This window comes from Varanus komodoensis, unplaced genomic scaffold, assembly GCF_004798865.1.
Source record: "Varanus komodoensis strain SLA01 unplaced genomic scaffold, ASM479886v1 scaffold12, whole genome shotgun sequence".
NCBI lineage: Eukaryota > Metazoa > Chordata > Lepidosauria > Squamata > Varanidae > Varanus > Varanus komodoensis.
The window spans coordinates 21324383-21352128 of NW_025335349.1; the positions used below are offsets into that span (position 1 = coordinate 21324383).

General features: G+C 42.8%; 1 protein-coding gene across 1 annotated transcript in view; it reads right to left on the bottom strand.

Moving 5' to 3' along the window:
• EXT1 (exostosin glycosyltransferase 1) overlaps nt 1-27746 on the bottom strand; it is a 252616-nt gene that overhangs the window by 33743 nt on the left and 191127 nt on the right. Inside the window, exons 2-3 of the mRNA XM_044421813.1 lie at nt 4496-4589; nt 893-1000 (exon numbers count right to left, since the gene is read on the bottom strand). Coding sequence (XP_044277748.1) covers nt 893-1000; nt 4496-4589 — 202 coding nt within the window. The remainder of the gene's footprint in view (nt 1-892; nt 1001-4495; nt 4590-27746) is intronic.

Consider the following 27746-nt stretch of genomic DNA (forward strand, 5'->3'; position numbering starts at 1 on the left):
GGGATTTTGCAATTCTCAGCAGTTTGAACACATTCAAATTTACATTTAAATATAAATATATTAAACTATGTATTTAAGTCAGCATTTGGAAAAGTTTTTAGACAGGTTTTTTGCAGGTTATTGTGGAAATAGAGCAGAATCAAGGATAAGGATAAATACATGCACGGACGAGAGTTATCCATCTCTAGCTAGAAGCTCTCTGGGTGGCTTACAACAGTCTATAATACAACGAATAAAATACAAGAAAATATATAAAATCAGAAAAACATTAAAAGGCTTAAAACATCTAGAACCAAACAATAGCAAAGAAAGACTTCATAAGACATCTGGGATAGGCAATCCCCTAATCCCTGGGTATCTAATCTTAAAAAGCTTTGACACATAGGGCCATCTTAACCTGCCCTCCACCCCTCCAAAAGGACAAATTTGGCATTAGCCAGGTCGCTGTGGGGAGGCTGTTCTACAACTGGGAGGCCATCACAAAGAAAGCCCTCGCCTTCTGGCATTTTCATGTTTCCTCAGAGTCAGCCCTCAGAGGAAGGCCCTAGGGCAAGTCCTTTCTGTACTATGAACATTTGGATTTTGCCAGTGACTTTCCATCCCAAGCACTTGGCAATTCTGGTGTTCTTGAGCATGTCTATAAAAAGAAATCAGATGTGCCTACATTTTTAACCAAGACATTTGGAGGCTTGAGTGACCTTCATGTCAGAAAAGTGAATGATGCCTTATTAAATGAGTTAATATTCACAATGACACAGACAAATCCCTCCCGATAAAAATCTCTTTTATAGCCATGACCTTTTGGATACATCTTTCCTGGAAGTGTAGAGGAAGGCTGCTGTTGTCAACCCATCTGACAAAAGCCCTAGTCTTCCCCCCTCCACCAGCTTACCTGTAATAACAATCTCTCATCCCCTATGATGGCAGCTTGATTCCAATCAATCACTTCGGAGAACGGCAACTCCCAGCCATTGCTGAGCATCACAGGAACACAGGCGGCCTGCACGGAAATCCATCAGAATCAGGGAAAAGAAGCAACAGCAAGTTGCGCAATTGCTACTTCAAGGTCTACAGCAACAAGATCCCAGCTGTATTTTGCAGAAATTGAACTTGGTGTAAATACTCAAAAACAACGCTGAAAAATATTGAATTTCCTGGGTCTGATGTCAGAAGGTTCACATATTCAGGCAACAGCAGAAGACTTACCTTTGCTCATTCTCTGTAAAAGGTGGGTGAGGACACCAAGAAGAATTCGAGTGGTCACAGATTTTTTTAAAGGAAAAAAATCATCCTAGCCCATCGGACGGATTAAAGCTGGCTCCTTTCATACACCTGTTAGGATAGCCTTTCAAACACAGAAGATTATGGGCATCCTATGCAGGGATGGAGGAACACAGAGGCAAAGGCGGCCTCTAACCTGCTTTGAAAAACACTTAGATGGGTGATTTTGGTGGTCTTAGGGGTGGGGTGCCTCAGCAAGGGAGGGATGAAGGCTGAAATACGGTCAGGTTTCCCTGTATTTTCTTAGCAGCAGTCTCCTCTGCTCCCTGCACCCTAAACCTCATCTTCCTTTCTGTTCAATCTATGTTCAAAGTGAAGGGGGGCATGTGGAAACCTAACAATGAAGTTGGGACAATTCTCCAACTTAATGGTTGGGCCTATGAGAAATCCTGCAGCTGTCTAAAAACTGCCTTGTGACCACAGGGTTGTGTTCCTGTTAGCAAGGGCTCCAGAGGGTTCCTTGAAAGAGGAAGACAGGTGAAGTGGCTCAAAAAAATAAAAATAATAGCAGCAACAGCAGTTCACAGTCACAAATCCGGATAAGTCTGTGGTTTGTCAGCTAAGCTCTTGAGGACACGTCTGATATGTGGATCAGTGGATAGAGGGACTCATTGTAGTTCCAGGGGTCCTCTAGTCAGCCACATATATGAGGTGTTTCAGTGTTTTTCAGCCTAACCTCCTTATTGGGCTGTTGGGAAGCTAAAAGGGAATGCAGCTAAGTATGGTCACCAAAACTCCTTATAGGAAAGAGGAAATAAAGCTCAATCACGAAATGTAATACATGGCTCACACCTTGGTCACTCATATGTCCAGACATACCTCTGCAGCCCTTAAGCAGACTCCCCACATGGGAAGGCCATGGGCCTGGGGTGCCGATCCAAGTCTCAGAACTGCATGGATCCCTGCACCCTCCAGTTCACATCCGTATGCTGACTGTGGGCATATGTGCCCAGTGGCTTATGTGCACAGGCCTTCTCATGATTTGGAAGCCCTCAGCAGTGCTGGGGTGTCAGGAAGTAGGGCCGGGAAGCCCTGTGACATCAGCCGCATAGCCCCTTTTACCTGTGAAGTCCTGCCCATCTCATGCGCAAGGGGATCCAATGTAAGTTCTGAACCAAAATCTATGCGCAAGTCTTGAGTAAACCAGAATCTCCTTCCAGAGGAGTGTGCTTACTGACAGTGACCAGGAAGCTGAAATTTCTTCTGTTTCCCAGGTCACTCTATCAATGTTAAAGTGGTCACTCTTGAACAAAGGGATGACAAAGATGGTGATATCAGCTACAACAAAATTATATACAGCAAGAATATCAACTATTACCTGTGCTTCACATAAAGCCAGCCAGTCTTTTTTTTTAAATACTGCATATGTCAGTTGACTCACCACTGCAGTGAAGCGTATACTACTACTACTAATTTTATTTCTATCACATCCAATAACCAAAGCTCCCTGGGCAGCTTGCAACACATGGCTATCCAATAACCTGAATGTCAGTCGCAATGATAAATGTAATCTACACTCTGTATACTTTTTGCCTTTCAGTTTCTGCTTGACTGTTCGCTTCTTCTGCCCCACTCCCAGTAATTTGAGGCATGAATCTGACGAAGTAGACAGTGTCCACTAAAGCTTATACAGGAAGAACTGTGTTAGCCTTTAAGTTGCCACTAGATTCTTTGCTTGTTTTGAGAATATCATGTAACTAGTTGAGTCCACACATCTCTGAATAAAGAAATTCTGAGAACCAGCTACTCATTCACTGATGATAGTCCCCCCCTTGTCTGGTACTGTATATTGCTATTCATATGCATGCATCTTCAGAATGTGGCTGTTAAATTAATAACTGGGACCTGAACATATAGGACCGGTTCTGGCCCAGTTGCATTGGTTGTCTGAATGCTCTTGGTCCCTGATCTACCTGGACACTATGCTCAACCTGTAAGGCCTTCCACAAGTGCCAACCACTTGAGAGGCTCAGAGGGAGGCAACTAGGACAAGGGCCTCTTCTGTGTTGGCCCCCCCATCTTTGGAACATCCTCCCTGGTGAGAACCACCTGGCACCAAATTTGCCACCTTTTTGGCACTGGGTTAAGAGGGCCCTTTTACTGTCTTTCATTGTTTTTAATGTATTTTATACTATTTTAAATTAATCTTTAATGCTTTATTGTATTTTATTGTTTTATAGTTTATTGTATACTGCCCAGAGAACTTCAGCTACAGTTGGAATAGAAATCATTCATTCATTCAATCTTCTAGTATAAAGTAAGTTTCTTGAGCTGTTTCCACTCAATTAAGTTTGTCATCAATAGTTCAAGCTTTCCCATTTTGTGTGTTTTCAGCAGGATTCCACCCACAAAGATGCCCTACCAATAATTTAAATACAAAGAAATTGTAAGTAAAACGAATCCATCTAATTAATTAACTTTGCACTGGTAGTGCCTGCACTTCTGATTTGGCACCAAGGTGCACAAATGAGCAGGTTGGAGAAGAAGGAGGAGCTATCCATGTTCACCAGCTAATTTTTCCACCATCTCAGCTTTGCCATGCACATGTGAGCCTGCAGTTTCTAGTCACTGCTGCATATAATCCTGGTGGATTGATGATGGGCTGAGCACAGGTGTTCCATGACCAAGATATAATCCTCCCAACCTTGCCCCATCTGTTGCAGAGATGCCCTTCATTTTTAAATTTTATTTTGTGTCATTTTAACCCTGGACATGCTCCTTCCTGTAGCTTGCCATCTGGAAGAATTCCAACCAAGCAAAATCATCACTTGAAACATATTTAGTATGCAAGGTGAAAACCCAGGCAGAATTTATAGGCTATTTTGTCTCAGGTGAATTAAAACAATAAGCCATATTATTTATTCCCTCCTAACTTTACAGTTCGCCCAAAGTCAGCATTTCTGTAAGAAATATAGATTCTCCCCTTGCTGTTCTGTTTGACCATTCTTGTTAGGCTAACTCTGCCGAACTTTGGTTCTGGGAAACCCACACTGTGTAAATAGCACAGCATTTTGATCTATGCAGGGACTCTCGGTCCCGAATGCTTCCTGTAAAATAGCTGCTAACTGCTCCTGAAGGATGAATGCAGGATTACAGGCTATTAGGGAAACGAAATCTCCAATCTGCCTTCAACTGCCTGAACATCACACAGAACAGAATTCCAGCTGCCAGGAGTGCTAAAGAGTTCTAAGTATTTGTCAGATGTTGATCTTACCTGTAGGGCCTCCAGGAACCTGAAGGATCCAAGCCTCCGGCCACGGGGGACCAGACAGAAAGTGGCATTGTGCAGCATTTCGCGATAATCATATCTAACAAGAGAGAAACAGGGGGAAGGGGAGATAATAAATTAACAGAGAGTTCTGAAATAACTGTGCAGGCAAATGTAAACATCTGGCATAGCACATCTGGTTAAAATCATCCTGGACAAGCTTGCATCTGCAAAACTGACATAACAGTAGGGGAGAGAAATGGTGAGAAAAGAAAAAAAGCATGGATGAGAATCCCGAAGCCACATTCAGAGCACATGCAGGGATAGATAACCAAGGGAGGAAAACGGCATGGTTTGTGGGCAAAAACGCCTTCTGCAGAGAACTCATTACAATGCTCAGCTGTCACTGAGAAGCAAGACAGAGGAGTAGAAGGCTGTGTCCTCCTACGGTGCAAAGGTCTAGAGTAGCTGTAAGTATCCCTCTCCCCCTTCCTCTTTCTAGCAGTTCTAAACAAAAGGCTTTCTAATCGGAGCCCTTTTTGAGCTAGACAGGGCTTTTGTGATGCAGGCTACTTCACAGCAAGGCCATTTTCAAGTCACATCAAGCCCTCTGGTTTGTGTGTGTTGCTCTTGCCCACATGGAGAGCTGATGCCCACATGGAGAGCTGACACCCTTTCCCCGGTGCTTCTCAAAAATTCAGGAAGCTTTCCACCACTTTGTGGGCCAGATGGTCCAAGATCACTAGTGCAGCAGTAGTTCCAGCTGCCAAAAGATGCTCTTCAGATGTTTTGGAATACAATGCCCATCAGCCTGAACCCACACTGCCAGTAGTTAGCGATAATGGGCAAATAATGGCTCGGGGACAGCCGTTAATTCCAGGGGGCACTTGCAAACTCTTGCTGGAGTCCTGTTGATCTGCATGAAAACCTACGGCGGGAAGTATCTAATACGCACCACCATTGACAGGAATGACACTGCACGAGTGTAGACCGTATCCAGCACAACGTGCATTGCACTTGTGATCGCGTATGTTGGTGCAACTTCATTTATGTTAGCAGTAGCACAGCAATGGATACTGCCCATGGGGCAGATTTGGGATATTCAATGCTCTGATAGACCCATATTCTTTTTTAGTGATACAGCATGGTATGACTTGCGATATTCCTTTTGAAGTGTTTGGCACAGCAGGTTTTAGGATTGAGTTGATAGCCAATTGTCTTCCTTTGAAATGATAAATCAATTAGAAACTTGAGAAATTGACAGCATCTTAGTACAGGTGACATACTAAGCACTCTTAATGAAAGTGAAGTACACCTTCGTTGAAGAGGAGCTGAGCTGAGCTGAGATGAGTGTACTTGGAGAAGAGCAGTATGCTAGAAGGGAAACTTAATAGAGAAAACATTCTCTTTGGAATTTATATTATTCCTCCAGTTTTTGTGAACCCAGAGCACTGGAAAGAATGTGGGTTGGATCCACTGAAAGCAGGCCCACAAGTTGGTCACAACTAATTGGTTCCACTACTTTCAATGGGTCTATTCAAAGTATGACCATGCCAAGATGCAACTGTATGCCATTGTTCCCATTCTTGAGATTTCGTTTGCATATAGTAAGTTGTTTTGGGACAGGTTAGCGCTATTATTCTGTTTTATATTGATATTACACACACAGCTTCTTTGACTAAACAGCATAACAAAATCATTTGTAATTTGGAAAAGACTCTTAAATCATATGCCTAGATTAAACAAAGCTGACACACACACACACACAGCGCTCTTTATTTTTTTGGCAATGCTCTTGCAGGAAATGGATCCAATCAAGATTTGAGCATTTCTTTACTTTTAAAACCCACATTTGTAATCTCTGATTAATGAATTAATGCAATGAACTCCATTAACTGACCCGTGCTTCCAATTCTATTCATCTATCAGTGCAAAAGAAGTGTCAGTACTTGTCTTTGGAAAAGAAGATTGGACAGGCAATAATGTCCACCAAGAGCAATCAGGCACCAATACTAATTCCCCTTGATCAACTAGAAAAGGAAGAAAAATGGCTAGATCATGTCTTACTGTGCAACTGTAGGCCATCAGGGATCAAACTGGGTAGCGGGGTGGGGGAAGAGCAAACCAGAAGGTTCACTGGTGCTGTGATGCAAGACTGACTTGCAGAAGCATAAAAAACAGTTTTGGCAATTAAGCACAAATGACCATTGACCCCTGTTCCTCAAAATTAAAGCATTCAGCTAGACCCTACTGTTTTCTTTCCAATTCCATCCATCATTTCAGAACCATTTACCAAAAACACACATCAAATTCCTAACAGTTTCAAGCCAGTTATTAACTAATTGTGCTTTTGGCAAACCTGTAAATGGCTCTAAACCTGCCAGGCTCCTGCTTTGGAGATGAAAAGAATCAAGATTAAATATCATTCTCTCTCTGCAACCCCTCCCAATTGCTCCTCATACACCTTATTTCTCTTGGGATTTCTGAATGCTGCAAATAGGTGCTGCTTTGACAGTAAAATCATGCACAGAAATTTCCCCATCTCTAATAATCTCATTTAATCATACCCTGAAGGCACTGGGTTTTTTAAGCTTTTCTTTTTGGGTTCAGGGGAGGAAATATATGTTCAGATCTATTTTTACATTTATGCCCACAGAGGCTGCAAAGTCAGGAGTGAGCTGATTTTCAATGACAGGACCCTTTATTAGGAATGCTAATTTTGCTTAAACAAATGCGTAAAACTTGCATGAGATGGATTAAGATTATTCTAGAGAAACCCAGCAAGGAAAATCTCTCTTTCTGTTACTTAGAACTATTAATAGCAGCCTGATCTTGAGAAATCAACAAGCTGATGTTTATCTTGGTGCACAGAGTTGCATCACCCTTGGCTAATATATGCACATGAACGGCTGTGAGAGGTGCAGGAAAAGGGGGTGGCAGAAAAAAGCTGGCAATTTTGCCACCAAGGCAGGGTGAACAAAGGTGTCCATGCAGCTGTAGATTACAGTCACAGTGCAACCTTGTTTCATCAGGTTTATAAGCAGTGTATGTATACTCTGACTACCATTACAATTATGAATCAAAGCAATGCAAAGTATAAACACTGGAAAAAGCTAACTATTAGTAACCACAGTTTATTTTTGCTGTCATTAAAATGGACAATAGTTTCACCTTAAAAACTAACAGCTGGATGGAACCATTCATGAGAGGAAAACATATTTATTTAATTGCCCAATAGTAACTGGTCTCTGGTCAGTTCACAACAATAAGTAAAAAAAAAAGTGTGTTATAAAACTGCTACTCTGAAATGTTCTTCCCTTTTCAATGCACCAAGCTTTATCTTCTCAGCATATGCCTCATGACAGAAAAGTTTTACATGCATCCCAAAATAGATTCTCCTTCAGGGCTTATCTATGCTGGTCCTATATTCCCTCATCATTATTAACATGCTAAAAATGTAAAATCCAGTTCGTGTTCTGGATACTTACAAGTTCCCCAAGAAGTCAGTTTTAGAGGCAACAGAAGAAGGAAGTGAGTTAGAACTACTAAAGAAAAAATGGAACATTCAATTTTTCTATTGGGACATTCCTCCTTCCCCCAAATGGACATGTTACTAACAGAATCCCAGTTTCCAGTCTCAGAACTGGGACTCTGAAAATCCCTGCTACCCTCTGTTTGATGTCTGGGGCGATAGCATTGCTCTGCTAATGACTTACCAATATAAATTTAATGTTCTCTACTCCAATGCGCATGGGCAGTGCAGAAAGAACTACCCTGGGCTGTAAGAGCAACTTTGGAGATGGGCTGAAGAGAGCCTTCCATGGGTTGGGGAGGGAAGGCGATTGTCACTGCCAGGTTACATTATATCCCAGGCTGAATCCAGATTGCATCCTGCCTCAGTTGGTACTGCAGGAATGGGCAATTTCAGGTCCACTTTCTTTTTTACTGAAATGTTGAGATCCATCAGCTGGAACCAAGTCTAAAACAGGAGCCCAGCAGGCAGACCTAAGCATGCCTCTGGCAACAAACATAGCCCAGAAATTTGCAATCAAGATCAGAACCAAGTTCACAAGTCCTTTTCACAAAAATGCATGAAATGTGTATACCATGTACATGTGCTGTTCTTTTTTTTAGCACATTTAGAAGTTATTCTAATACACATCGCAAACTCTTGATGGCAGGGAAGACCGTGACCAGATGACTTGTGGGCCTTTCAGTCTGCTGTCCAGATCCTATGTACTGCAGCGCAGGGTACAGCTGGGGTTGGGCCTCCAAGCCAAAGTCCAGGACACTGAATCTCATGCCTCCAACCATGAATATAGGGAGAGCTGCCACTGGTAGGAAACACAGTCCTGCCTTTTGGCCTAGAAATGTGTTTTCACCCAGATGAAGGCTTCAGAGAACCATGAAGCATAGCAAATGATAGCAAAAGCTAGAGGCAGACATTTAGCTTTAGGAATGGAACCAACACAAAAGAAGAGCTGTGACACATCTCCCTTTGCCTTGGCAGAAAGCTGTTGAATGTGCAAAGTAGTTATGCAAACGTCAACCTTGCACCAAGGTCCCTTTGTAGGAATCTGAATCACAGCCTCTTAACATGGGAAAAAACACTGACACTCAGAGAAAGCTAGCCATGTGGGATAACAAGCATCTAACAGGTTCCATTTGGACAGGGATGTTTTGTCTGTTAGATGAAAGATTCAAAGGCTCCCACCTATCTCAGCTCTATTATATCTCGTGGAAAATCTAAACATTGGCGAGCAATTTTTGAAATATCCCTATTACCTGTAATTTATATGCTGGAGTGCTCTGTTTTAGCTGCAACAGAGACAGAAATTGACTATATGAACATCTCAGATCCCCAAATACTATACAGCGGAGGCAGGAACTAAGAGGAGTTTATAGCTGACAACAAGCAGAAATGTGCAGCACATCTCAGGGCCGTGTCACACACAGTATATGCCTACAAAATTAACACATGGACATGGCAAACACAGTGGCACACCTTTCTGGAGCTGTGATTGGCTGCAGCTTGCTGTGTACCTTTCCTAGTCTCCATGTAATGTGTGAAATGGATCGTATGAGAGAGAGAGAGCGAGAGAGAGAGCGAGAGAGAGAGAGCGAGCGCATTACTTGCCAGGTAAGCATTGATGAACATAGGAAACTGGTCCAGCGACCACTGGCTGGTGGTGGCTTGAGTTCTTTACATAGTGCAATGCTTGTCCAGACAGGAGAAAGGACTTACTAGGAACGTACAGGTGATTACTGGAGGAGTCAAATTAGTGACCTGTTATTTTGTGCTGGTTTTTAATGGAGAAAATTATTGTGGTGACCCTAGGTTTTGGGGAAAGACCCCCTAGTAAGCTGCTGGTGAATTTAGCTCAGCTCTCTTTGCCTTTGAGGAAGCAGTAAGGGACAACATTCCCTGTTGTGCCATGTAGGTAGCTCATACCATCTTGTGATTACAGAATGATGCTGAACCCGAACCAAAATCTGTGATGAACTTTTATGTTTTCCCTGAATGGACAACATAACCTGACAGAGAGTTCAGCTACTGGGCAACAGAGGAACACAACCCACCCACCCACCCACCCTCTGTTGAACTTAAAGTGGAACAGAACCACTTGGGAGGATTCAGGTTATCAGTTCTATTGGCAGAATCATTCCCCCTTGTTTGACTTTTCCACACCTCTTGTGTTAGAAAGAGAAATTAAATTGGGTATCGCTAGCATTGTGACCACTTGATGAGCACATGATACTCCACACCAAGAAGGTGCGAAATATTTTTATTGGGGCAGAAAAGCTAAGTCAACATAAGCAAATGCACAGTTGTTGGTTGCAAGTAGTCACCTCTTTGCTGTGACAAGCATAAATAAGCCTAAATAATAGGCAGTAACCCACTGCCTCCAGAAATAATGTAATTGGGCAGCATTAGACAGGGACTGAACCAAGGCCTCTTTGCCCTACGCAGCAGGAGTTTGGTTGGCATGCCAGTTACAATGGGGCAGTCCATATCTTTAAGGTTAATCGTTCTTGGATTCCCTAGTTCTATTCAATCTCCCCCCCCCCACCCCCAAACACAACTTCCAAGTTAACTAAGCACAGTGACAGTTCTGTGATTATTTACCAAGTCCTTTTCTTTCCTCCTCCTTAAAATTGATTTGTTTGCTCCTTCACCTATTACACATCTCTGATTACACAATTAAAATTAAACAGGATAAATAAAACAAGTGTTTGTTTGCTAAACACATGGTGATTTTTGTTTTGCTTTGGTTTTCACATGCTTCATGGTACTTATTGCTAAAGTAATGCCTGCCTCTTAAAGATCTTGGAATGGGAACTGGGCAAAGTGGAAAGAGTGAGCTAAGCGAAATGGAGGGGAATGTTTTAAAAATGACTGCTGAGTTTGGGTGGGGAGGAGAAGGCAGGTGAGAAGAGGACCATTTGGAGAGGAAAAGGAGGCAGCACTAGAGAGGGGCAGTGCAGCTCAGAAGAAATGGAAGGCAGCCCATGTTGAAGAAGAGAAGAAGTAGATGGAGTCACCCTCAGCTGGAGAGGAAGAGGGAAGTTCCAGTTCTTTATTATATCATCTATATCTATACATTTTATTTCCAAAAAATCTAAGATGGCTCATGGAATCCTGCTTTTCCTCTCCACTTTATCTTCACAGCATGCTTGTGAGGTAAGGTAAGCCAGTGACTGCCCCAAAGCGGGTTTTGTAGCTGGGTGGGGACTAGAATATGGATTCGCCAAGTCCCTGCTTACTCTAAAGCCACTCTGCCACACTGGCTTTCACTCATATTTGGTGCATATTGGTTTAAACATTTCACTAATTCAGGGCTGGGCAGAAGAGAGCTCTCCTGGTGCTTTGGACTTCATTTCCCATCATGGCCAATGGTCAAGAGTGCTGGGAGTTGGTCTACTCATATGTTTTGGTTCAGATTATTTGTGTTCATACCAGAGGGTGTGGGGCTTTTGGCTCTCTACAGGGCAGGGCTTCACATCTCCCTGCCATGGAGGTCATGCACACAGCAGTCTCCAGGAGTGAACTTTTAGCTCGCATACTGATGTGGAACCCAGTAAGCGAGCCTTGGGCAGGTCTGGTCTTGAAGTCTACCTGTTCTTTTTATAGAGCCTGGATCACATATGCAGGGCCTGCTCAACACACACACACACACACACACACACACACACACACGCAAGCTTGAGGCTGACTCACAAATACTGGGCTGTGTGTGAATGGCCCAACATGATCCATCATTTTCTCAAATGCTGAAAGATAAGCCATTGTTTTGGGCTTTTATTGTTCAAGAAAGCTTCATCAGTCTCACCTCTATTTGCTTCTATGGATGAGGGAGAAATTAGTTTGGCTCTTTAATTTGTTCTTTCAAACCAGTATGCAAACTGAAACTCCTTCAAAATTCATACTTCTCCACAGTTTATTAGGGAATTTTCCAATTAAAAATGTGTACAAAATGTTCACATTTGGAAAATATGTTCACAAAAATGCCCACATGAATGAAAGTAGCATTTAAAGTGGATTATAGCAGGAAAACTGTCAGAAAAAAGGTGCATATTAGGCAAACATGCATGAAAAGGGGAAACGCATGCAAGAATGTATAAGGATTCTCATGGGAACATTAAATAATTCTAAAACTTCTCCAACTAAATTTACAATTGTTAAAGGAGAAACTCAAGAGAAACCAAAATTGATGGGTTAATCCACCCCTATCTGTTGGAACAATTTATTAGGGTCATTTTCCCGCAGAATGTGCCCCCCAGGCCATATCTTCAAGAAATTTTATTAGCAAGTATGTTCTTGCCGCCGGGTCGATGGATGCAAGTCTCCCCCCCACAATCCCATAATTCCACCAAGATCTGTCACACATTTTATTAGCTTTCAGGCTCCTTTCCACAATGATTAAGTGGCGCATGCTTTCAGCTAATACCATTTTAGGCAGTATAAACAAATGGCCCTATTTGTAATCAATTCTAATTTATTCACACTTTAATTGAAATATCCCTCCTTTCTACCACCCATAGCTGAGAAAACATGCACGACCTCATCTATCATGCAGGTGTAAACACCAAAGTGCTGTGTTGGCAATTATGAGAATGCACAATGTTCCTGTAATTTCAACTTCTCAATCCAACGCGCTGCTTTTTAAAAAAAGCTTCAGCCCTGTCAGTCATCGCTTGCATTAGCCAGCTGCTTTGAATTCCCCATTCCCCATTATTCCAGCTAGCAGAAGTAGACAGCAAGGGTTCTGCACCATTTAATTAGCCATCCCTCGCATGCTTCCCTAGTGTTTAAGGATTTCCCCTTGCCACTGCATTGAAGAGACTACAGTCTACCCTGGGAACCATTTTTGCTAATAATTACTGCAGCTCAGCCCCCTGCTAATTCGAGCTTTTGCATGTTGCTCTAAAAGCCAGGGACTACATGGTGAACAAGTCCAGCTGGTTCCATGAATGTGTCTCATTATTTCTGGTGAGCTTTGGACTCCAGAAAATAAACCTGAAATCCCTATACTACAGCTAGTTGGCTAGTGAACAGATGTATGAATACTCTAGTGACCTAGATAAGTAGTCTGCAAAATTTGCTGATGTGGGCTTGGAGCCAATGTGGCATGATCAGAAGTCCACTTGCAAAACACGGCTTCCTTAACCTTTTGTCCCCTCAAGAGCTCCTAGGTACACCTAACCCTGCTCCAGTATGTAATGCCTATTTTAAAATCCAGCCCGCAAAAGGGGACCCTCTCAGACTTTGTCAAGTTGTATCCTTCTCTTTAACCCACACACATACACAATTAAAAGGAAACTGGGCTGTGAGTTATGAAGTAAAGACCAACCAGAAGTTTTCAAAATCTTACTATCTTCAGGGAATACTTTCTCCACTGTCTGCCAATATACCTAGGCATATTGACGATGACTGATGGAGTCAGAGTGCACACATGGACTCTTGGCTCGTCTGTGCAAGGACAGGTGTATCTACCCTGATTTTTAATACAGCCTGAGGATCCACCAACTACAGCTCCGTGCAAAGACACACACACAGAAACAACCACATTCCTCTGAGCACATTCTGAGTCTATGGAGTTTTCAGTGTCAAAATTGAACTCAGCATACAGTTTGCACTAAGACTCACACCTGGTTAGCTCTCCATTTCAGCAGCCTAATTTAGGTGGGAAAAGCCATAAGGCTGTTGTCATTCAGCCAATCTACTTGCAAGCCATCCAAACATCTGCCAGCAGTTTCCAACCTATTTTCTGCCCACTGGAACTTACTGTACAAAGAGTGAGACTCAGAAGATATTTGATGTTCTCCTGGGGTTTATGGTGTATTAAAAATCAGTAATGCTGGGCAAGCAAATTTCCAGGACACTTGTGCATCATTAATGGGTTTTTTTTTTCCATTGAGAGCTGCCCAGAACACAAACTACCAAGTTAGATCATTGCCCTGGGTGCTCTCCTGGAAACTGTAATCACCACCTTTAATTTTCTAAGATGCATCAGAATAGAAAAGTCAAGGCCAGGAAGGAGGCGCTCAGTTCCGAAGCACTGTTTTTATACCAGTCATTGGTCAAATGGAGCAACTTACCTCTGCCAGCCAGCTGCCTGCTGTGGCAGTCGGAAAACATCCTGCTAACCCAGACTAGAAAGGGTTTTCCCCCCTCCCCATATTCCCTGTCCCACATTTTGCCGAGCCAAAAGCTGCCAGGGCAACGCCCCAGGACTTTTCAGTGCTCCATTCCTAAATCTGCAAACTCCATAGGCACATATTCTCTTCCCAAAGAGAGCATCTGGATCAGTTAAAGTGTTGCAACAGCTAAGTTATTAAACACACATGATACTGCAGGGCAAAATGGACGAGTTCATCCTTACTTTTTTCCAGTATATTAAGTTTCAGCTGTTAACCAATCACGCAGTTTGCGGAGCATGAATACTTAATACCAACAGTTCTGAACTACTGGAGAGTGAGAGAGCACCCAGCAAAAATCTTCAGTTCTGTCCCACAGTATGTCTTGTTGGCTGCTTTCCATTAAGGTATCTTGGCTTTTAAATAAGCTGTCAAGTAAAACTTGGCATCTGAGGCACAAAGTGAGTAACAGTTTTTGTAGGAAACCCAACAGCTCGGCTGCGTGGTAGAGAGAGAGAATTGTATACACGGAGCTCTAATGCAACCCATTTGGAGAGGAGCCACAGACATTAACTGTTGTGTCCCTGGATTAAGGTTTGGTGTCATTTAGGGACAGCCTTACGCCATCCAGGCCTGGAACTGCTGGTAGGAATTTCCAGTTTCTTTCAAATTCTACCTGAGCGCTAGATTTCCAAATTAGAGGGAAAAAGTTTGGAAGGCACAAACACATAATTGGAAAACTTTTTTTTTCTTCCTGCTTAAAGGGCTAATTGATTTCACAGGTGTTTAATTATCATTTGCTGTGAGATAATACCTTGTAGTGCCATAAAAAATGGATTTAATTTTCGAGTGCTTGCAGAACCATTGCCAAAGCCAAGTTAGAGCTAAAGCAAGATAATTATTCTATAAATCAAACACACTGCCTCCTTTCTTTGAAATTTTTAATACTCAGTTATAATGATATCTGACGACCTTGAAACCAACATAAAAAGGATTTTCATGCCAAGTGCCGAGAGGCAGCCATGAGAGTATCTCATTCAGCCTGGTTCATTAACTTTGGATCGGTCAGCCATGGGATCCTTGCTGTGGTAACCAAGAAAGGCTAAGATGGAAGCAGACGGTTAGCATGCATGGAAACACTGGCAGACGTGCCTCTTTGGAGGGTACACAAACCACCAAAGACTACACAGGTGAGCCAAATGCTGTATACATAAAGTCAGAAATACGGGGCGAGAGGAAGAGACCAGTTCCTCTGATGGCTGCAAAAGCTGAGTGCACCCCCGCCCCCCGCGCGCGCGCGCACACACACACACACACACACACACACACACACCAGACTGGATACCAAGTTCCTCAGAATTCTATACCTCAGAAAACATAAAAGCTGACTTAGGATACAGTCAAAGAGCTATAAGTGAAGGTTTTGTCAGTTGCTTAAGCAAGGATGGTATCTAATGCTGAATACATGAGGGATTGTTGGATGGCTTCCAAAAAGAAGGTCAGCTGAAGATACTTTGCCACCTCAGAAGACACAAAGTGCAGCCGCATCCCTGCCATTCCATGTATTGGTCTACAGGCCAGTGGAATCTTAGTGTCGTGTGCGCTGACTCAGAGGAGACTTTGGCGCACGAAGGGGAGAAGGAGGCTTCCCAGGATTCGGTGCAGGAAGATGTGTATCTGGTGCCAGTTGTACAAACGCCTTCCTCCCCCCACTCCCTGATGAAGCTCTTCAAAGAGAAGACGCAGATGGGAGCAGGATTCAAGGAGCAACTGAACTCAGTCAGAGGGCAGAACGGTTGGGGAGCCTGAAGATAAAGGCCATGGGAATGCAGGAGTTGGCATTATCCCAGCAGGGGGTTGGAAGATGCGCGCTCTCACAGACGCATGTGCAGACTAGGGCAATTGGAGACAAGGGAGTTAGAAAGACTGAGGGAGAGAAGTTTGTCGGATCCGTCCATTGAGGGGCAGCCCAGGCGAGTCAAAAGCATCTTGTAATCTGATCCCTCTCAGAAAGAGAGGACAACTTCACCGTCGTCGTCATTGTCGTCGTCTCCTGTTAATGTATCTTCACCGTTTCATTGAATAAAGGACTTTAGCTTCAACTGTTTGATTGGTCGGCTTCGTTGGGAAGGAGTGCCTCAGCCTCACAACACTTACTTCAACACTGGTGATGAAAGAACTGTAGGGTCTGGACTCACTTATAGAATTATAGAATAGTAGAGTTGGAAGGGAGTAGAAGACCATCAGGTCCAACACCCTGCTAGTGGATTCCCAGTTACACCTTCTCTCTCAGATGGCTGACCAGTTGCATCTTGAATGCCTCTAATTTGGGAGATCCCACCACCTCCCATAATAATGTGTTCCATTGGCATACTGCTCTAACAGCCAGGAATTATTTCTTGATATCTAGTTGGATTCTGGCTTCCTGTAACTTGAGCCCATTATTCTGTGTCCTGCACTCTTGTGTGACCAAGAAGAGATCCTGACCTTCCACTTTGTGACAGCCTTTCAAGTACTTATAGAGTGCTATCATATCACCTCGCAATCTTCTCTTCTCAAGGCTGAACATTCTTAGTTATCTCAGCATCTTCTCATAAGGCTTTGTTTCCAGTTCCTGGATCATATTTGTTGCCCTCCTCTGAACCTTTTCCAGCCTGTCTGCATCTTTCTTGAACTGTGGTGCCCAGAACGGAACACAGTATTCCAGATGAGGCCAGTGCTGAATAAATGGGAACTAGTACTTCAAGTGTTTTGGAAGTGATACTTCTTTTAATGCAGCCCAAAATATCATTTGCTCTTCTTCAGTCACATCACACTGTTGGCTCATATTGAGCTTGTGATCTACAACAACTCCAAGATCCTTCTCATCTACAGTCTCATTGAGCCCTGAAAGTGCAGCATTCCAAGCTAGAAAGCTCTGGTTATGAAGGTGAGCTAGAAGCAAAGAGGAGAAGCTGGAAAGCATGACTGGAATGCCAAGGTTAATGAGCAAAATTAGCCAAGCAGCTGGTGAGAACCAGACTGCCTCTGGTTTGGGGGAAGACTCTGTAGAACAAGAAGGGTGTGTGCACGAGTTCATTAGTTCAGTAGTGTGTCATCAAACCAAACAGATTGGCCAATTAAGTAATATACTTCATTCCTACAGTCTGGTCCACAAGCAGCACAGACCTCCCTGAGGGTGCAGCCAGCTCCCTTCAGATGAGAAAGAAGGAGGGAGAGAAGGTTTGGAATCAATTCCTGAGATAGGCAAGAACTAACCCCACCCATCAGAGAGAATACTACTTTGATAGATGCTATGTATTAAAAACTTTAATATATATTGCTTAGTCTGTACTGAAAAGCCAGGTCCAATAGGCCAGCCTAGATCAGTAAAGGACTGCATTTTAGAAGGCTTTAAGCTTGATCTTTTGGAAAGGGGAAAGAGGAGAGAAGTGCTCCCAACACCCTAATCCTGCATATCTAAGGACAGCTTAGTGGGTATAGGAAAAGCTGCACCCCCCACTCCCAGGATTTACTTCTTGTGGTAGCCAGCTCAGTCTAAGAGTAGAGCAAGCCATGGCCTTCAGTTACATTTTGCTTACACAGAAATAATCATGATACAGCACAAAGTGTTGTCTAATGCATGCTACGAGTGTTTCATCTAGTTCTAGGCATGTTCGATGGGTCAGTGCTGACCCCTTCCATCCTGCAAAAGACCAGTTTGAAGAAGGAAAAGGAGAAGAAGCACAGCTCCAACACCAGGGCTATCAAGTCTCTGTGCAGATGGGTACAAACGGAGGTATCTTAAATCACATTTACTGCCACTAATGGCTGCTTAGCTGCTCACCATGCAGTGCTATGCTCTACATAAAAATACTCTGATACAGAGGCCATTAAAGTCAAACACAGTTCTACTTAGTGAAATATGTTTTAATGATTTCACAGGACAGAGGCATCTTCAGTGAAGGGACGAGCTCTATTTCATATAAATCTATGTAGCATGTCTTTCGTAGGCACATTACAGATCTGCCAAACACTTCAAGGCTTACTTCCAAGGGAAGAGGTCATGGAATCTAAAACCGGTACTCATTTGCCACATTAAAGGAGAGATTTCTTGCTGAAGGGCCAATGTTTTAGGCCAGGCCTTCCAAGTGGCATTGGTCAATGGAAGAAAACACAGCTTATGACTCTCCACTTTCCTTTTCAGACTATTAACTGGTCAAAGAAGTGGACTATTTGAATAGGCCTTTGGGTCGAAAACTGATACTTATAGCAAAAAATGACGAGGGGAGGGGATAGCTCTCATCCTGTTGTGTCCTGACCAGGCTGGAAGTTAAGAACCAGTTTTTTCTCTTCTGTCACAAACGTGGATAGATGGTTGGTATGTAGCTGCCATCCATCTGGCAAGAAAGTCATCTCCTTTGTGCCTCCCCATGTAAGAGAGTGTGGGTAAATGACGGCTTAGCCCAGGCCTCTCGGGCCATGCCACACCTCTCCCCTCTGCAGCCAAGTGGCAGCGCTATTACATTTATTATCTGTAGTGAGGCACACAGACACCTGCACTGAATCCAGACCTAGTTTCCCTACTTGTATATTCACTGGTGATTTCTTAGGATGGGAGAGATGCCAGTGACTTCCAAGGTGGAAGGACCCCTGAAAATTCTATTCAGCCTAGAATCAAATTATTATTATTTTTGCATATTATCTTGCTCTTAATGGCAGTCAGCAATGGAGATGATTCTCCCTCTTCCTTCCACCATTTTTTTTCTGGAAACTCTTGTTTTTGTCCCACCTGTCAATCCACTAAAACATTTCCTGTTCCCATATTCTATTTTTTATCTCACATCTGACAGCAACTGTGATATGCTCCTAATGATGGCAATGATCCACCACATGCTGTCTTGTATTTGCAATATGAGCAGTACCAGCTAGGGGTGGCAGCTAATATTTCTTACAAACTCAGGTGCAATGCAGCCCTGATGGCTGGCTGTGGTCCCTGGAGCAGGCAGAGATCCTCACCTGCCTGCAGCCTTCAGTGGCATTTGAATGGATCAAGCTAGATCACTTTGGCTTGAAAGACCATGCATTGGGCAAGAAATCAAGGGCACCACAGCTGCTTAAGGGAACCAGCAACAGAAGAGGCATGGTGCAGAAGGACAGCTGTCAAACACACAAGATACTTGTCTGTCCTCTTGCTGCCTTTTAAACCTAGTTTTACTGAATAAACTGGCAGGTGGATGTCTTGCCTTTTCTTGTCCTTTATTCTTGGGATGACATTCCCTTTTTGAGGATTGCGGTGGCTTTCTAGACTGGTTATGCTTTAGGTCATAGGAATCTGTCTTGCCTTGCTTAAACTTGTCTATAACAGAGTATGCAACATACTGCAAGATATAAAGCAGAATTTGATTTCTGTGTGATGATGATGGTGGTGGTTGTGTGAAAAGTCCTTTCAATTATACATGCAGGGCATAAAAATATTTATATTAATTGTGTTTTACACAAAAACACACACACAAACTGAATTTTGAAGCTGTTTGATCACATTGGGTTGGTGATATGCTGCAAGATGACTTCTCTCTCCCTGATGACTTCCTTCTGCACCTCCCAGGATCAAACTGCTTTCCTTTTAGCATTCATTTCGTGCTGGGCAGCATGTGCTAGAATGTGCTAAGTCCATTTGTGAACTAATACATTATTTACACAAGTTATTCAGGCATAGCAGCCAGGATATGAAACATTTATCAACAAAGCGTCCAGTTTGTCATTTAAAAATAATTATGTTTCTTTAGGAGAAACTAACAGATTTGGTTGGCCTAGAATTATTTATTACAACTGCATAGGCACAATGGGATGCTCTGTTCTAAAAGGACAAGGCTCAGTTGCCAGTTATTTTGCAGCAGAAAGATGGATTGCCTCAGATAACTTCAGGCTGCAGGTTGTTTGTAAACATTCTGTCCAGGAGATGCCTGTCCAACTGGGCAGCACAGAAGAATTTCATAGTCCTTATATATAGCTCTGCTATTGTACACTTTTGCCAATAGGTGGTGCACTCCCACCCTACCATTCTATCTACCAAATCATCCTTTTTGGGCTCCACTGTCTTCACAAAATATAAAGTTGCTACTGGTTATTTATTTCATAAATAAATTGGCGGAACAGATCTAGAATGTCAACTTCAGGAGAACATACAACCCTCCCAGCTGCCTGGTTTGCCCTTCATAGATTTGAAGAATGTTGCTAAATAACAAGGCAGGGTCTGAACTGAAGCCAAACATGTCTGTATCCACCACAACCCTTGATGAGAAAGGTTGACAGAGCTCTCTAACAAATCCATGCAAACACCCTCCAAACCAAGGCTGGTCATGAACATTTTGTTCGCCACTGTAACCAAGATCAAAACCTCACTGTGTCCTTCCTCTTGTATGTACTGTATGATTACTGGCTGAACTCATAGCCCTCCAAATACTGCTAGACTCTGACACCCATCAGCCCCAGCTGGCATGGGCAATGCTCAGAGATCATGGAGGTTGGGTCTAACAACATCTGCCTCGCCCCTATAGATTCCTACACAAAGAGAATATAAATTAGACTGGAAGAAATTTCTCTCAATTGGATGTTTTGCAAGAGTTGCCTCTCCTGTATTATAAAGCTTTTTTTTTTACCTAGATGCCTTCAATTTATTCCCACAATATGCACAATATGTTTCATTCATATCCATGGTCTATGCTGACACAGGATGTTAAATAGATGGATGTCAGAGTTTAATGTATGTGTGTATGCATCTGTTGGAGTATTCCAACAAGCACAGTATTTTATATAGTCTAGAGGGCTGTGATGCCCAGGAAACAGCATGGGATAGTGGTTACAGAGTTGGACTAGGAGTGGAGACACTTGAATTTTACATCTCCACTCAGTCATGAAGCTCACTGGTGCCTTTGCATAGGATTCTGACTCTCAGACTAAACCTACCTTACCGGTTCTGAAGGTAACATGGAGTTGGGAAGGATCATGGAAGCCACTCAGGGTTCCCCAGAGGGAAAAAGGTAAGATCTAAGTGTAATTGATAGGTTAGGATAAATCTATTACTTAAACAGAAACCAGTCATTTTGGTTTCTAACCAAAATGGCACCACCAATTGAAAAGAATGAGCTGTCAGAAAGCTTGTGGTAGCCACAAGATTTGGAAAAGTGTAAACCATGTGTGTGTGTGTGTGTGTGTGTGTGTGTGTGTTTTGGGGGGGGGGGGAGAATAACGTAAAGGACAAACCCTCCTGCCCAAAACATCCCAGTGAGGACTGTGCATGAACACTCACACAACCATGGTATACATTTTGTAGGAAAGAGAGGCAATGGAGTACCCAGAAAAAGGGTGCTGGCTGGTACCCTGAACTACAACTCTCCACACAACCTCCTTTTGCCTCTCTTGATATTACACAGCAGAAGTAAATGGATCATTGCTTTCCCCAAGAAGTTAGCAGAAGCATGTGAAGAAAATGAAGCCTAATTTGCCATCTAAGCTGTCAAGCTAAAGCATCTTCAGTTTCAAACTTTGCCAGATGTGGTGACTCCTCAAACATCCTTGTTCCTTTGTTTCCTAGCACAACTTTTCTATTCTTTCCTCAATCGGACTGCAGCGGCAGAACAATTCAGTAACATTCTTCAGAAACAGGATAATTACCTGACCTGCAAGTATGTTCTCAAGGAGAGGGAGAAAAACAGGGCTCTCCTTTATGAATTGGAATTTTGAGACACTCGGGCCTCTTGATCTTCAAAGGCTGTCTGTTTCCATCTGTCAAAATGCTTTGGAAGCAGAGCCTTGAATGAAGCGTTTGGCACAAGTCTTCCAGAGACATTATGGCAGAGACGAGTGCCATCCTCGGTCTCTGGAAACTGTTCAGCCCAGAACATTTACTTTCAGAAGGCGCAAAATAACATTTTGTTTAAATGCACTGATGTTTCCCAGCCTCCCCTCTCCCCCTCCCTCCACAGCTCCTGAAATTGCTGCGTAAGGCTACAAATGCCGAAGTGATAGCCGGTGAACATCCCAGTCTTACTTTCTTTATACTTATGCTTCATTGCAAAAATTAGCAGTTGCACATGACACTCCTGCACTGCTTTCCATCAGATGAGGACATTTAATGTAACAGAGTCAATTTTCAGTCATTTTTGCCCATGATGTCAAACAAATAGAAAAAATTATGGAGAAAGTTTCCAAGCTAGCAAACAAACAAGTGAATAAATAAAAGAACAAGGGAGCATGTGTGTGTTTATTTATTAAAAGGGACCACAGCTCAGTTCTGGAATGTGCATTTAGTTCTGGAAAATGTGAAATGGAATAACAACAACAGCAGCAACAACTAAAATGTGTTGTTATCACCCTTTAAGAGAGGCCATCCTTCAGGACCATTGCTGAAATGCTTTGTTGATCTGGGTGGGAGAAGCAAAGCTCAGAGAGGAGGGGAGATAACAGGCTAGGGTGACTCCCCTCTGTGGCTTATCACCTCAAAGAATTCTCCTCATACGACCCATACATGAATGGCAGATGAGAAAGCCACAGAAAGACCAGTGCGATATTCAGCACTTGGTGCCAGTGTGAGATTACCAGTCGATGCACCAGTTGCTGGACTGGCTACAGGGCTGAGCTACCAATCAGGACACACCCAGTCCGCATTCAGCCTCAGGCATAAGTGACTAGATGGCCTTAACTGGGCAACTCCCGCTCTCTCAACGTCAGTTCTCCCATACGCTACATGCTGAAAGTAAAACTGACCCACCTTAAGGAGTAGTCACCACTTGGTGGCACTGTAGGCTATGAAAAACAGGCTGGATCCTGCTGTGGGCTAGGGCCAGGTTATCTATTATTAGCTGGAGGAGGCCCACAACCCAAGATTCCAGAGGACTCATGATGACTTTGCAAGGAGACATGAGTGGAGGGCAGAAGGAAGGGTATTGAAGGCCGGGGTAGGCACAAGGCAAGGAAGGCCACTAACTTTAATGAAGTTCCTCTGCAGCCCCTACTAGGCTCTGAGTTTCCACCAAAGGTGATCCGACCCACCCTCAGAACAGAACTCTAAAGCGAAGTAGATACAAAAGAAATGAGTAATGTTATTGACTGTAGTGTTAAGGCAGTTTGGTTGACAGCTGATTGGAGTGCTGGTGCAAAGGCCTGTACCAAATCCATGAAAAGATATATAGAACTGACTATATTTAGCCTTTATCTACTAGAGCAGTAGATAGCTTTTTGCAGGACCTTGGGCAAGACAAACACATGGGGCCTTTTCTTTTCCTGAGTCTTTCTTCTTATCAGCATTGTTACCTCCTGCTCCTTCTACTCTTTCCCCTCATAATTATCACTTGCTTGCTAAACAGGCAAAAAGCCAGTGAGCAAGCAGGCAAAGGCATTCCCTGGTCCTCCTCCTCACCACTGCTGCTGCTCAGGCTGAAGCAAGAAGCAGAGAAAAAAGTGGGCTGCAGTTGTGAAGAACAGGAGCAAGTCCAGGAGGTTTGGGGGCCCTTCTTGGACATGCTTTCCCTTGATGCCAGCTCAGAAGCTAACACAAACGCTTGGGAAGGCTGTGGGGTGGATACCAGGAGTTTACAATCACATTCCGCTTTCAGTTGTTCTTATTTGTTCTCAAGTCAACTCCAAGTTATGGTGACCCTATGAATGAATGCCCTCCAAATTGTCCTGTTCTTGACAGCTCCAGTTAACCCCAGGCTGTGGTTTCCTTTACGGAACTGATCCATCTCATGGCTGGCCTTCCCCTTCTTCTGCCTTCAACTGTAGCCAGAATGATGGTCTTCTCCAGGGAGTCTTATAGCAGCTTCAGTTCCACCATGTTGGCTTTCAAACCAACTTCTAGCTCAATCTGATTTAGGAACTACTTGTTTGTCTTTCTGTCAGTCCATGATGTTCACAAAGCTCTCCTCCAGCACCATATTCAAAAGGCATCTATTCTCTTCCTGTCAGCTTTCTTTATTGTCCAGCTTTCACACCCATACAGTGTGATTGGGAATACAGTGTGGATGATCTTGGCCTTGGCCTCCCTTACACTTGATGACCCGTTCTAGTTCCTTCATTTGCCGCCCTTGGAAGACTTCACCTTCCGATTTCTGGGCTAGAGTCTCCCTTTGAATTGATGATTGAGCCAAGGTATGCAAAATCTTTCAGAATTTCAATGTCTTCATTGTTGAAGAAGTTAAAGTTGGGTAATTCAGCTGCAGTCCTGTTTTTACACTTACTTCTTTCATTTCATTGGTATTATTCCATCCTTTCCCAAACTGTAGCAAGATCCAATGATTATGCATGATACCCATAGGTAACTGCAACATCTTCTTAGACTGAAGAGAAACTATTAAGAAATAACTGTGAAATATTGGCTCCTATTGAGCCATCAGCACCTGCTTAGTCTACTCTGCTGCCTAGTCTTATTAATTCCCTATTTCTATGGGACCAGGCACAGGAGTAAAATTAATTTAAGCAGGAGAAAACAGGAGGAAGGCAATTAGGTCTTATGTTGCATTTAAATTGAAAATCATTTCTTCCCCTTCTTGGAATACAATTTTTGTTCTTGAAATTTAAATCTCCCAATTCCTAAACTGATATTAGTCAAGCAATGCTTTTCTGAAGGTGTCAGGGTCGCTAATGAATACACAAATCCTTAGTCCTGGGTATTTCGATCTCCAGCAGTGTTGTTCCAGCTTTTGCTAGTTACTGAGCATATTCATCTAAGCTGAAGCAGCATGAGGAAAACCAACATCCACCCATCATGTTAGGCATTATCTGATTAAAGCTACTTAGCCAAACAATTTTCAAGCTTTCAGTCAAATGAATTAACATAGTCAAACATAATGTATCAACTCAACATACTTTATAATTTAAGGAGGCAAGTACTGCCCCATATGGACAACTCTGCTGGAAGCATAAGAAGGGCCATGTGGAATAAGACCAAAGTTCCATCTACTCCAGCACAGTTCACACAGAGACTCATCAGATGTCCACAAGAAACCCACAAGCAGGCTATCAGGGATCTAGTGCCTTCCCGGCTGTGTTTGCATCCTCACAACAACCTCATCCTCCATTAATTTATCCAATCTCATTTTAGAGTTGTGGAGTTCCCACAGGCAGCTGGTTGGCCGCTGTGTGGACAGAAACTGGGCCAGATGGATCCCGTCTGGGCCAGTGTGGTTATTTTCATGCTCTTGCCTCTTTTTTGACCTCAGAACAGATACTGTCAACCTGGAAAAGGGGAGGCCAACTATTCAGTGGGAGAAGCATTTCCTCTTGAGGCAAGGTTACAATGCCTGGGGCTCTTTAGACAGTGAGAGTGGAAAAAGACACAGGTGTACAAAATTATGCTTGGTGTAGAGAATATGGAAGGGAGAGGTCTCTACCCCTTCGTCATACTGCTGAATGGTGGGAGATTCAGGCAGATCAAAGGCAAGTCTTCTTTACATAGTGCATAGACAAGCAATAGAATTCACTTTCACAAGATAACAATGATGGCTGCCAACTTGGGCAATTTTAAAGGGGGATATCATGGAAGCTGGACTACACAGAACTTTAGCCTGATCCAACAGAACTCTTCTTATATTCTTAATACTGGATTTTCATTTTTTAAATATATATCTTTATGTGATTAAGGCATTTATTAGTCAACATTTTCATAGCTGCTGAACCACCACAACATGTATTTAGACCTATGTACCACCCAGACCAACTCACAACCATTTAAAATGTAAAATCATATATAATAAAGAAAGAGGCACAATCTGCAATTTTCCCCATGTGCTATTTCTCCCTGCTGGTTTCTAGATAGCTGGGTAAAGGATGCTGAACTAACAGTTAGTCTCTGGAATACTGGTGGAAATTTAAGGCCCACACACTGTGATTTCTGGATTTACATTTGGTGTACTAAAGACACAAAGTTGATTCTTCGAGTGCCTTCGGCAGGAGAAAACCTTCTGTTCTAAGCCTTTGGTTGGCTCACTTCCTTATTAATTGCTTAGTATCTGCACATTTGCTCACCACCCTTCCCACTAAAATATGGCGCGCTCTGAACTGCAATCCACTCCATATGGCTTCGAGAAGACTTTTCAAACACAGTTAAGGGCGATGGAGACATGTCATTCATTTTCAATTGCCTTTCTTCTGAACCTGGACACTTTCTCCATGCTATGGGGGCTGCATTTCAGTGAAGGAACACATTACTTCGATGCAATCCGTCCTAAGCGCAGTCACCTGGCATCTTTGTGCATGGTTGGGAAAGACCCTATGCCAAACCTCAGAGATCCACTGCTCATCAATTCTGGCTGTCCTTACCTAATTGAAGCAAGGGCCTATTTGAGTATAAGAAAGCTTCTTTTGGTGATACGAAGACAGTCAGAGACAGACATTCCAAAAACAAAAAATGAACCACAAATTCACATGTCATGGTAATGCTAATTCTAATCTATTCAGAGTTACTTAAAGAGCAGGATTTTTCTTCCTGCAAGCTAATGCACCCCTTGTAAATCTCTGTTTCACAAAACCAAGTAATTTGCCTCCTCCTCCAATTATCAGAGTGGCTTCCACATACATCTGTTTCCTTCCTGTCCCTGAGAGATGTCTGAAATCTAATTAACCAATTAATTTGCGAATATATACTAATTTATTCAAGGCAGATTTTGTTAGTGTTAAACTATACGACAGTAAGCCATATGCAATAGGAGGGAAGAGGACTTCATTAAAATACCAAAAGGTTACTCAAACAGAATAAAAATGTATATTTGTCCTACCATCAGCACAAGCATTTCCTCCTTAAGGGTAGAGAAGCATTTGTATCTGCCTCTTGCTAATTTGTTTTTGCCTGTTTATTGTAGACCGGTTGTTAATTCGTTTGATACCAGAGCACTGTCATAGGGCAAGAGAGCATGGATACAGAAAAAGAGAGATTTGTATTCCCAGTTCAGTTCTAGAAGATATACAGATAGACATATGTATTATAATATAGACATATGTATTATAATACAGTTTGATGGAGTAGAGTGTGGGCTCATGTGAGTTAAATAGGTGAATGTGTGTCGGGGTTTGTGTGCCTGCACAGGAAGAGGGAAGCACACAGTGACACTGTCAAAAGATTTCATGCACTTTCCAAAATGTCATTAATCACCAACTTATGTTGAGATAATGGCTCAGATTTAATGCTTTTGATTTATCATCAAAAGCATGTGTAGCTATCTTCCACCGATTGGTACATCAAGCCATAGTTTGATGTTTTGTCAAACCTGGGCAAGCTTTGTTTTGTAGAAATAGTAGTTTGCCCACAAACAAAGATAACAAAACCAGAACTTGCTACAAACCAAGCATAAAATTGTCTAATCTATGAACATGAAAGAAAGTTGTATAGCATCTCTGAGGATGCTATACCATGATAAATTTGCATCTACATAAATTTACATATTCATCTAACTGTCTAGCTGTGGATATGGTTGGGACACTATCAAGAGTGCTCAGTGGCTATAAGAAGGCTGACCTCTGGGATGGGGGGAAATGGAAAACTGGGGGAGGGAATAGAATGGAGTGGCTGGAATCCTAAACAGGAAACACTCCATATTGCAGCGTGTCTCACAGGTAAATAGACACCTTTACTCTTCAGTTG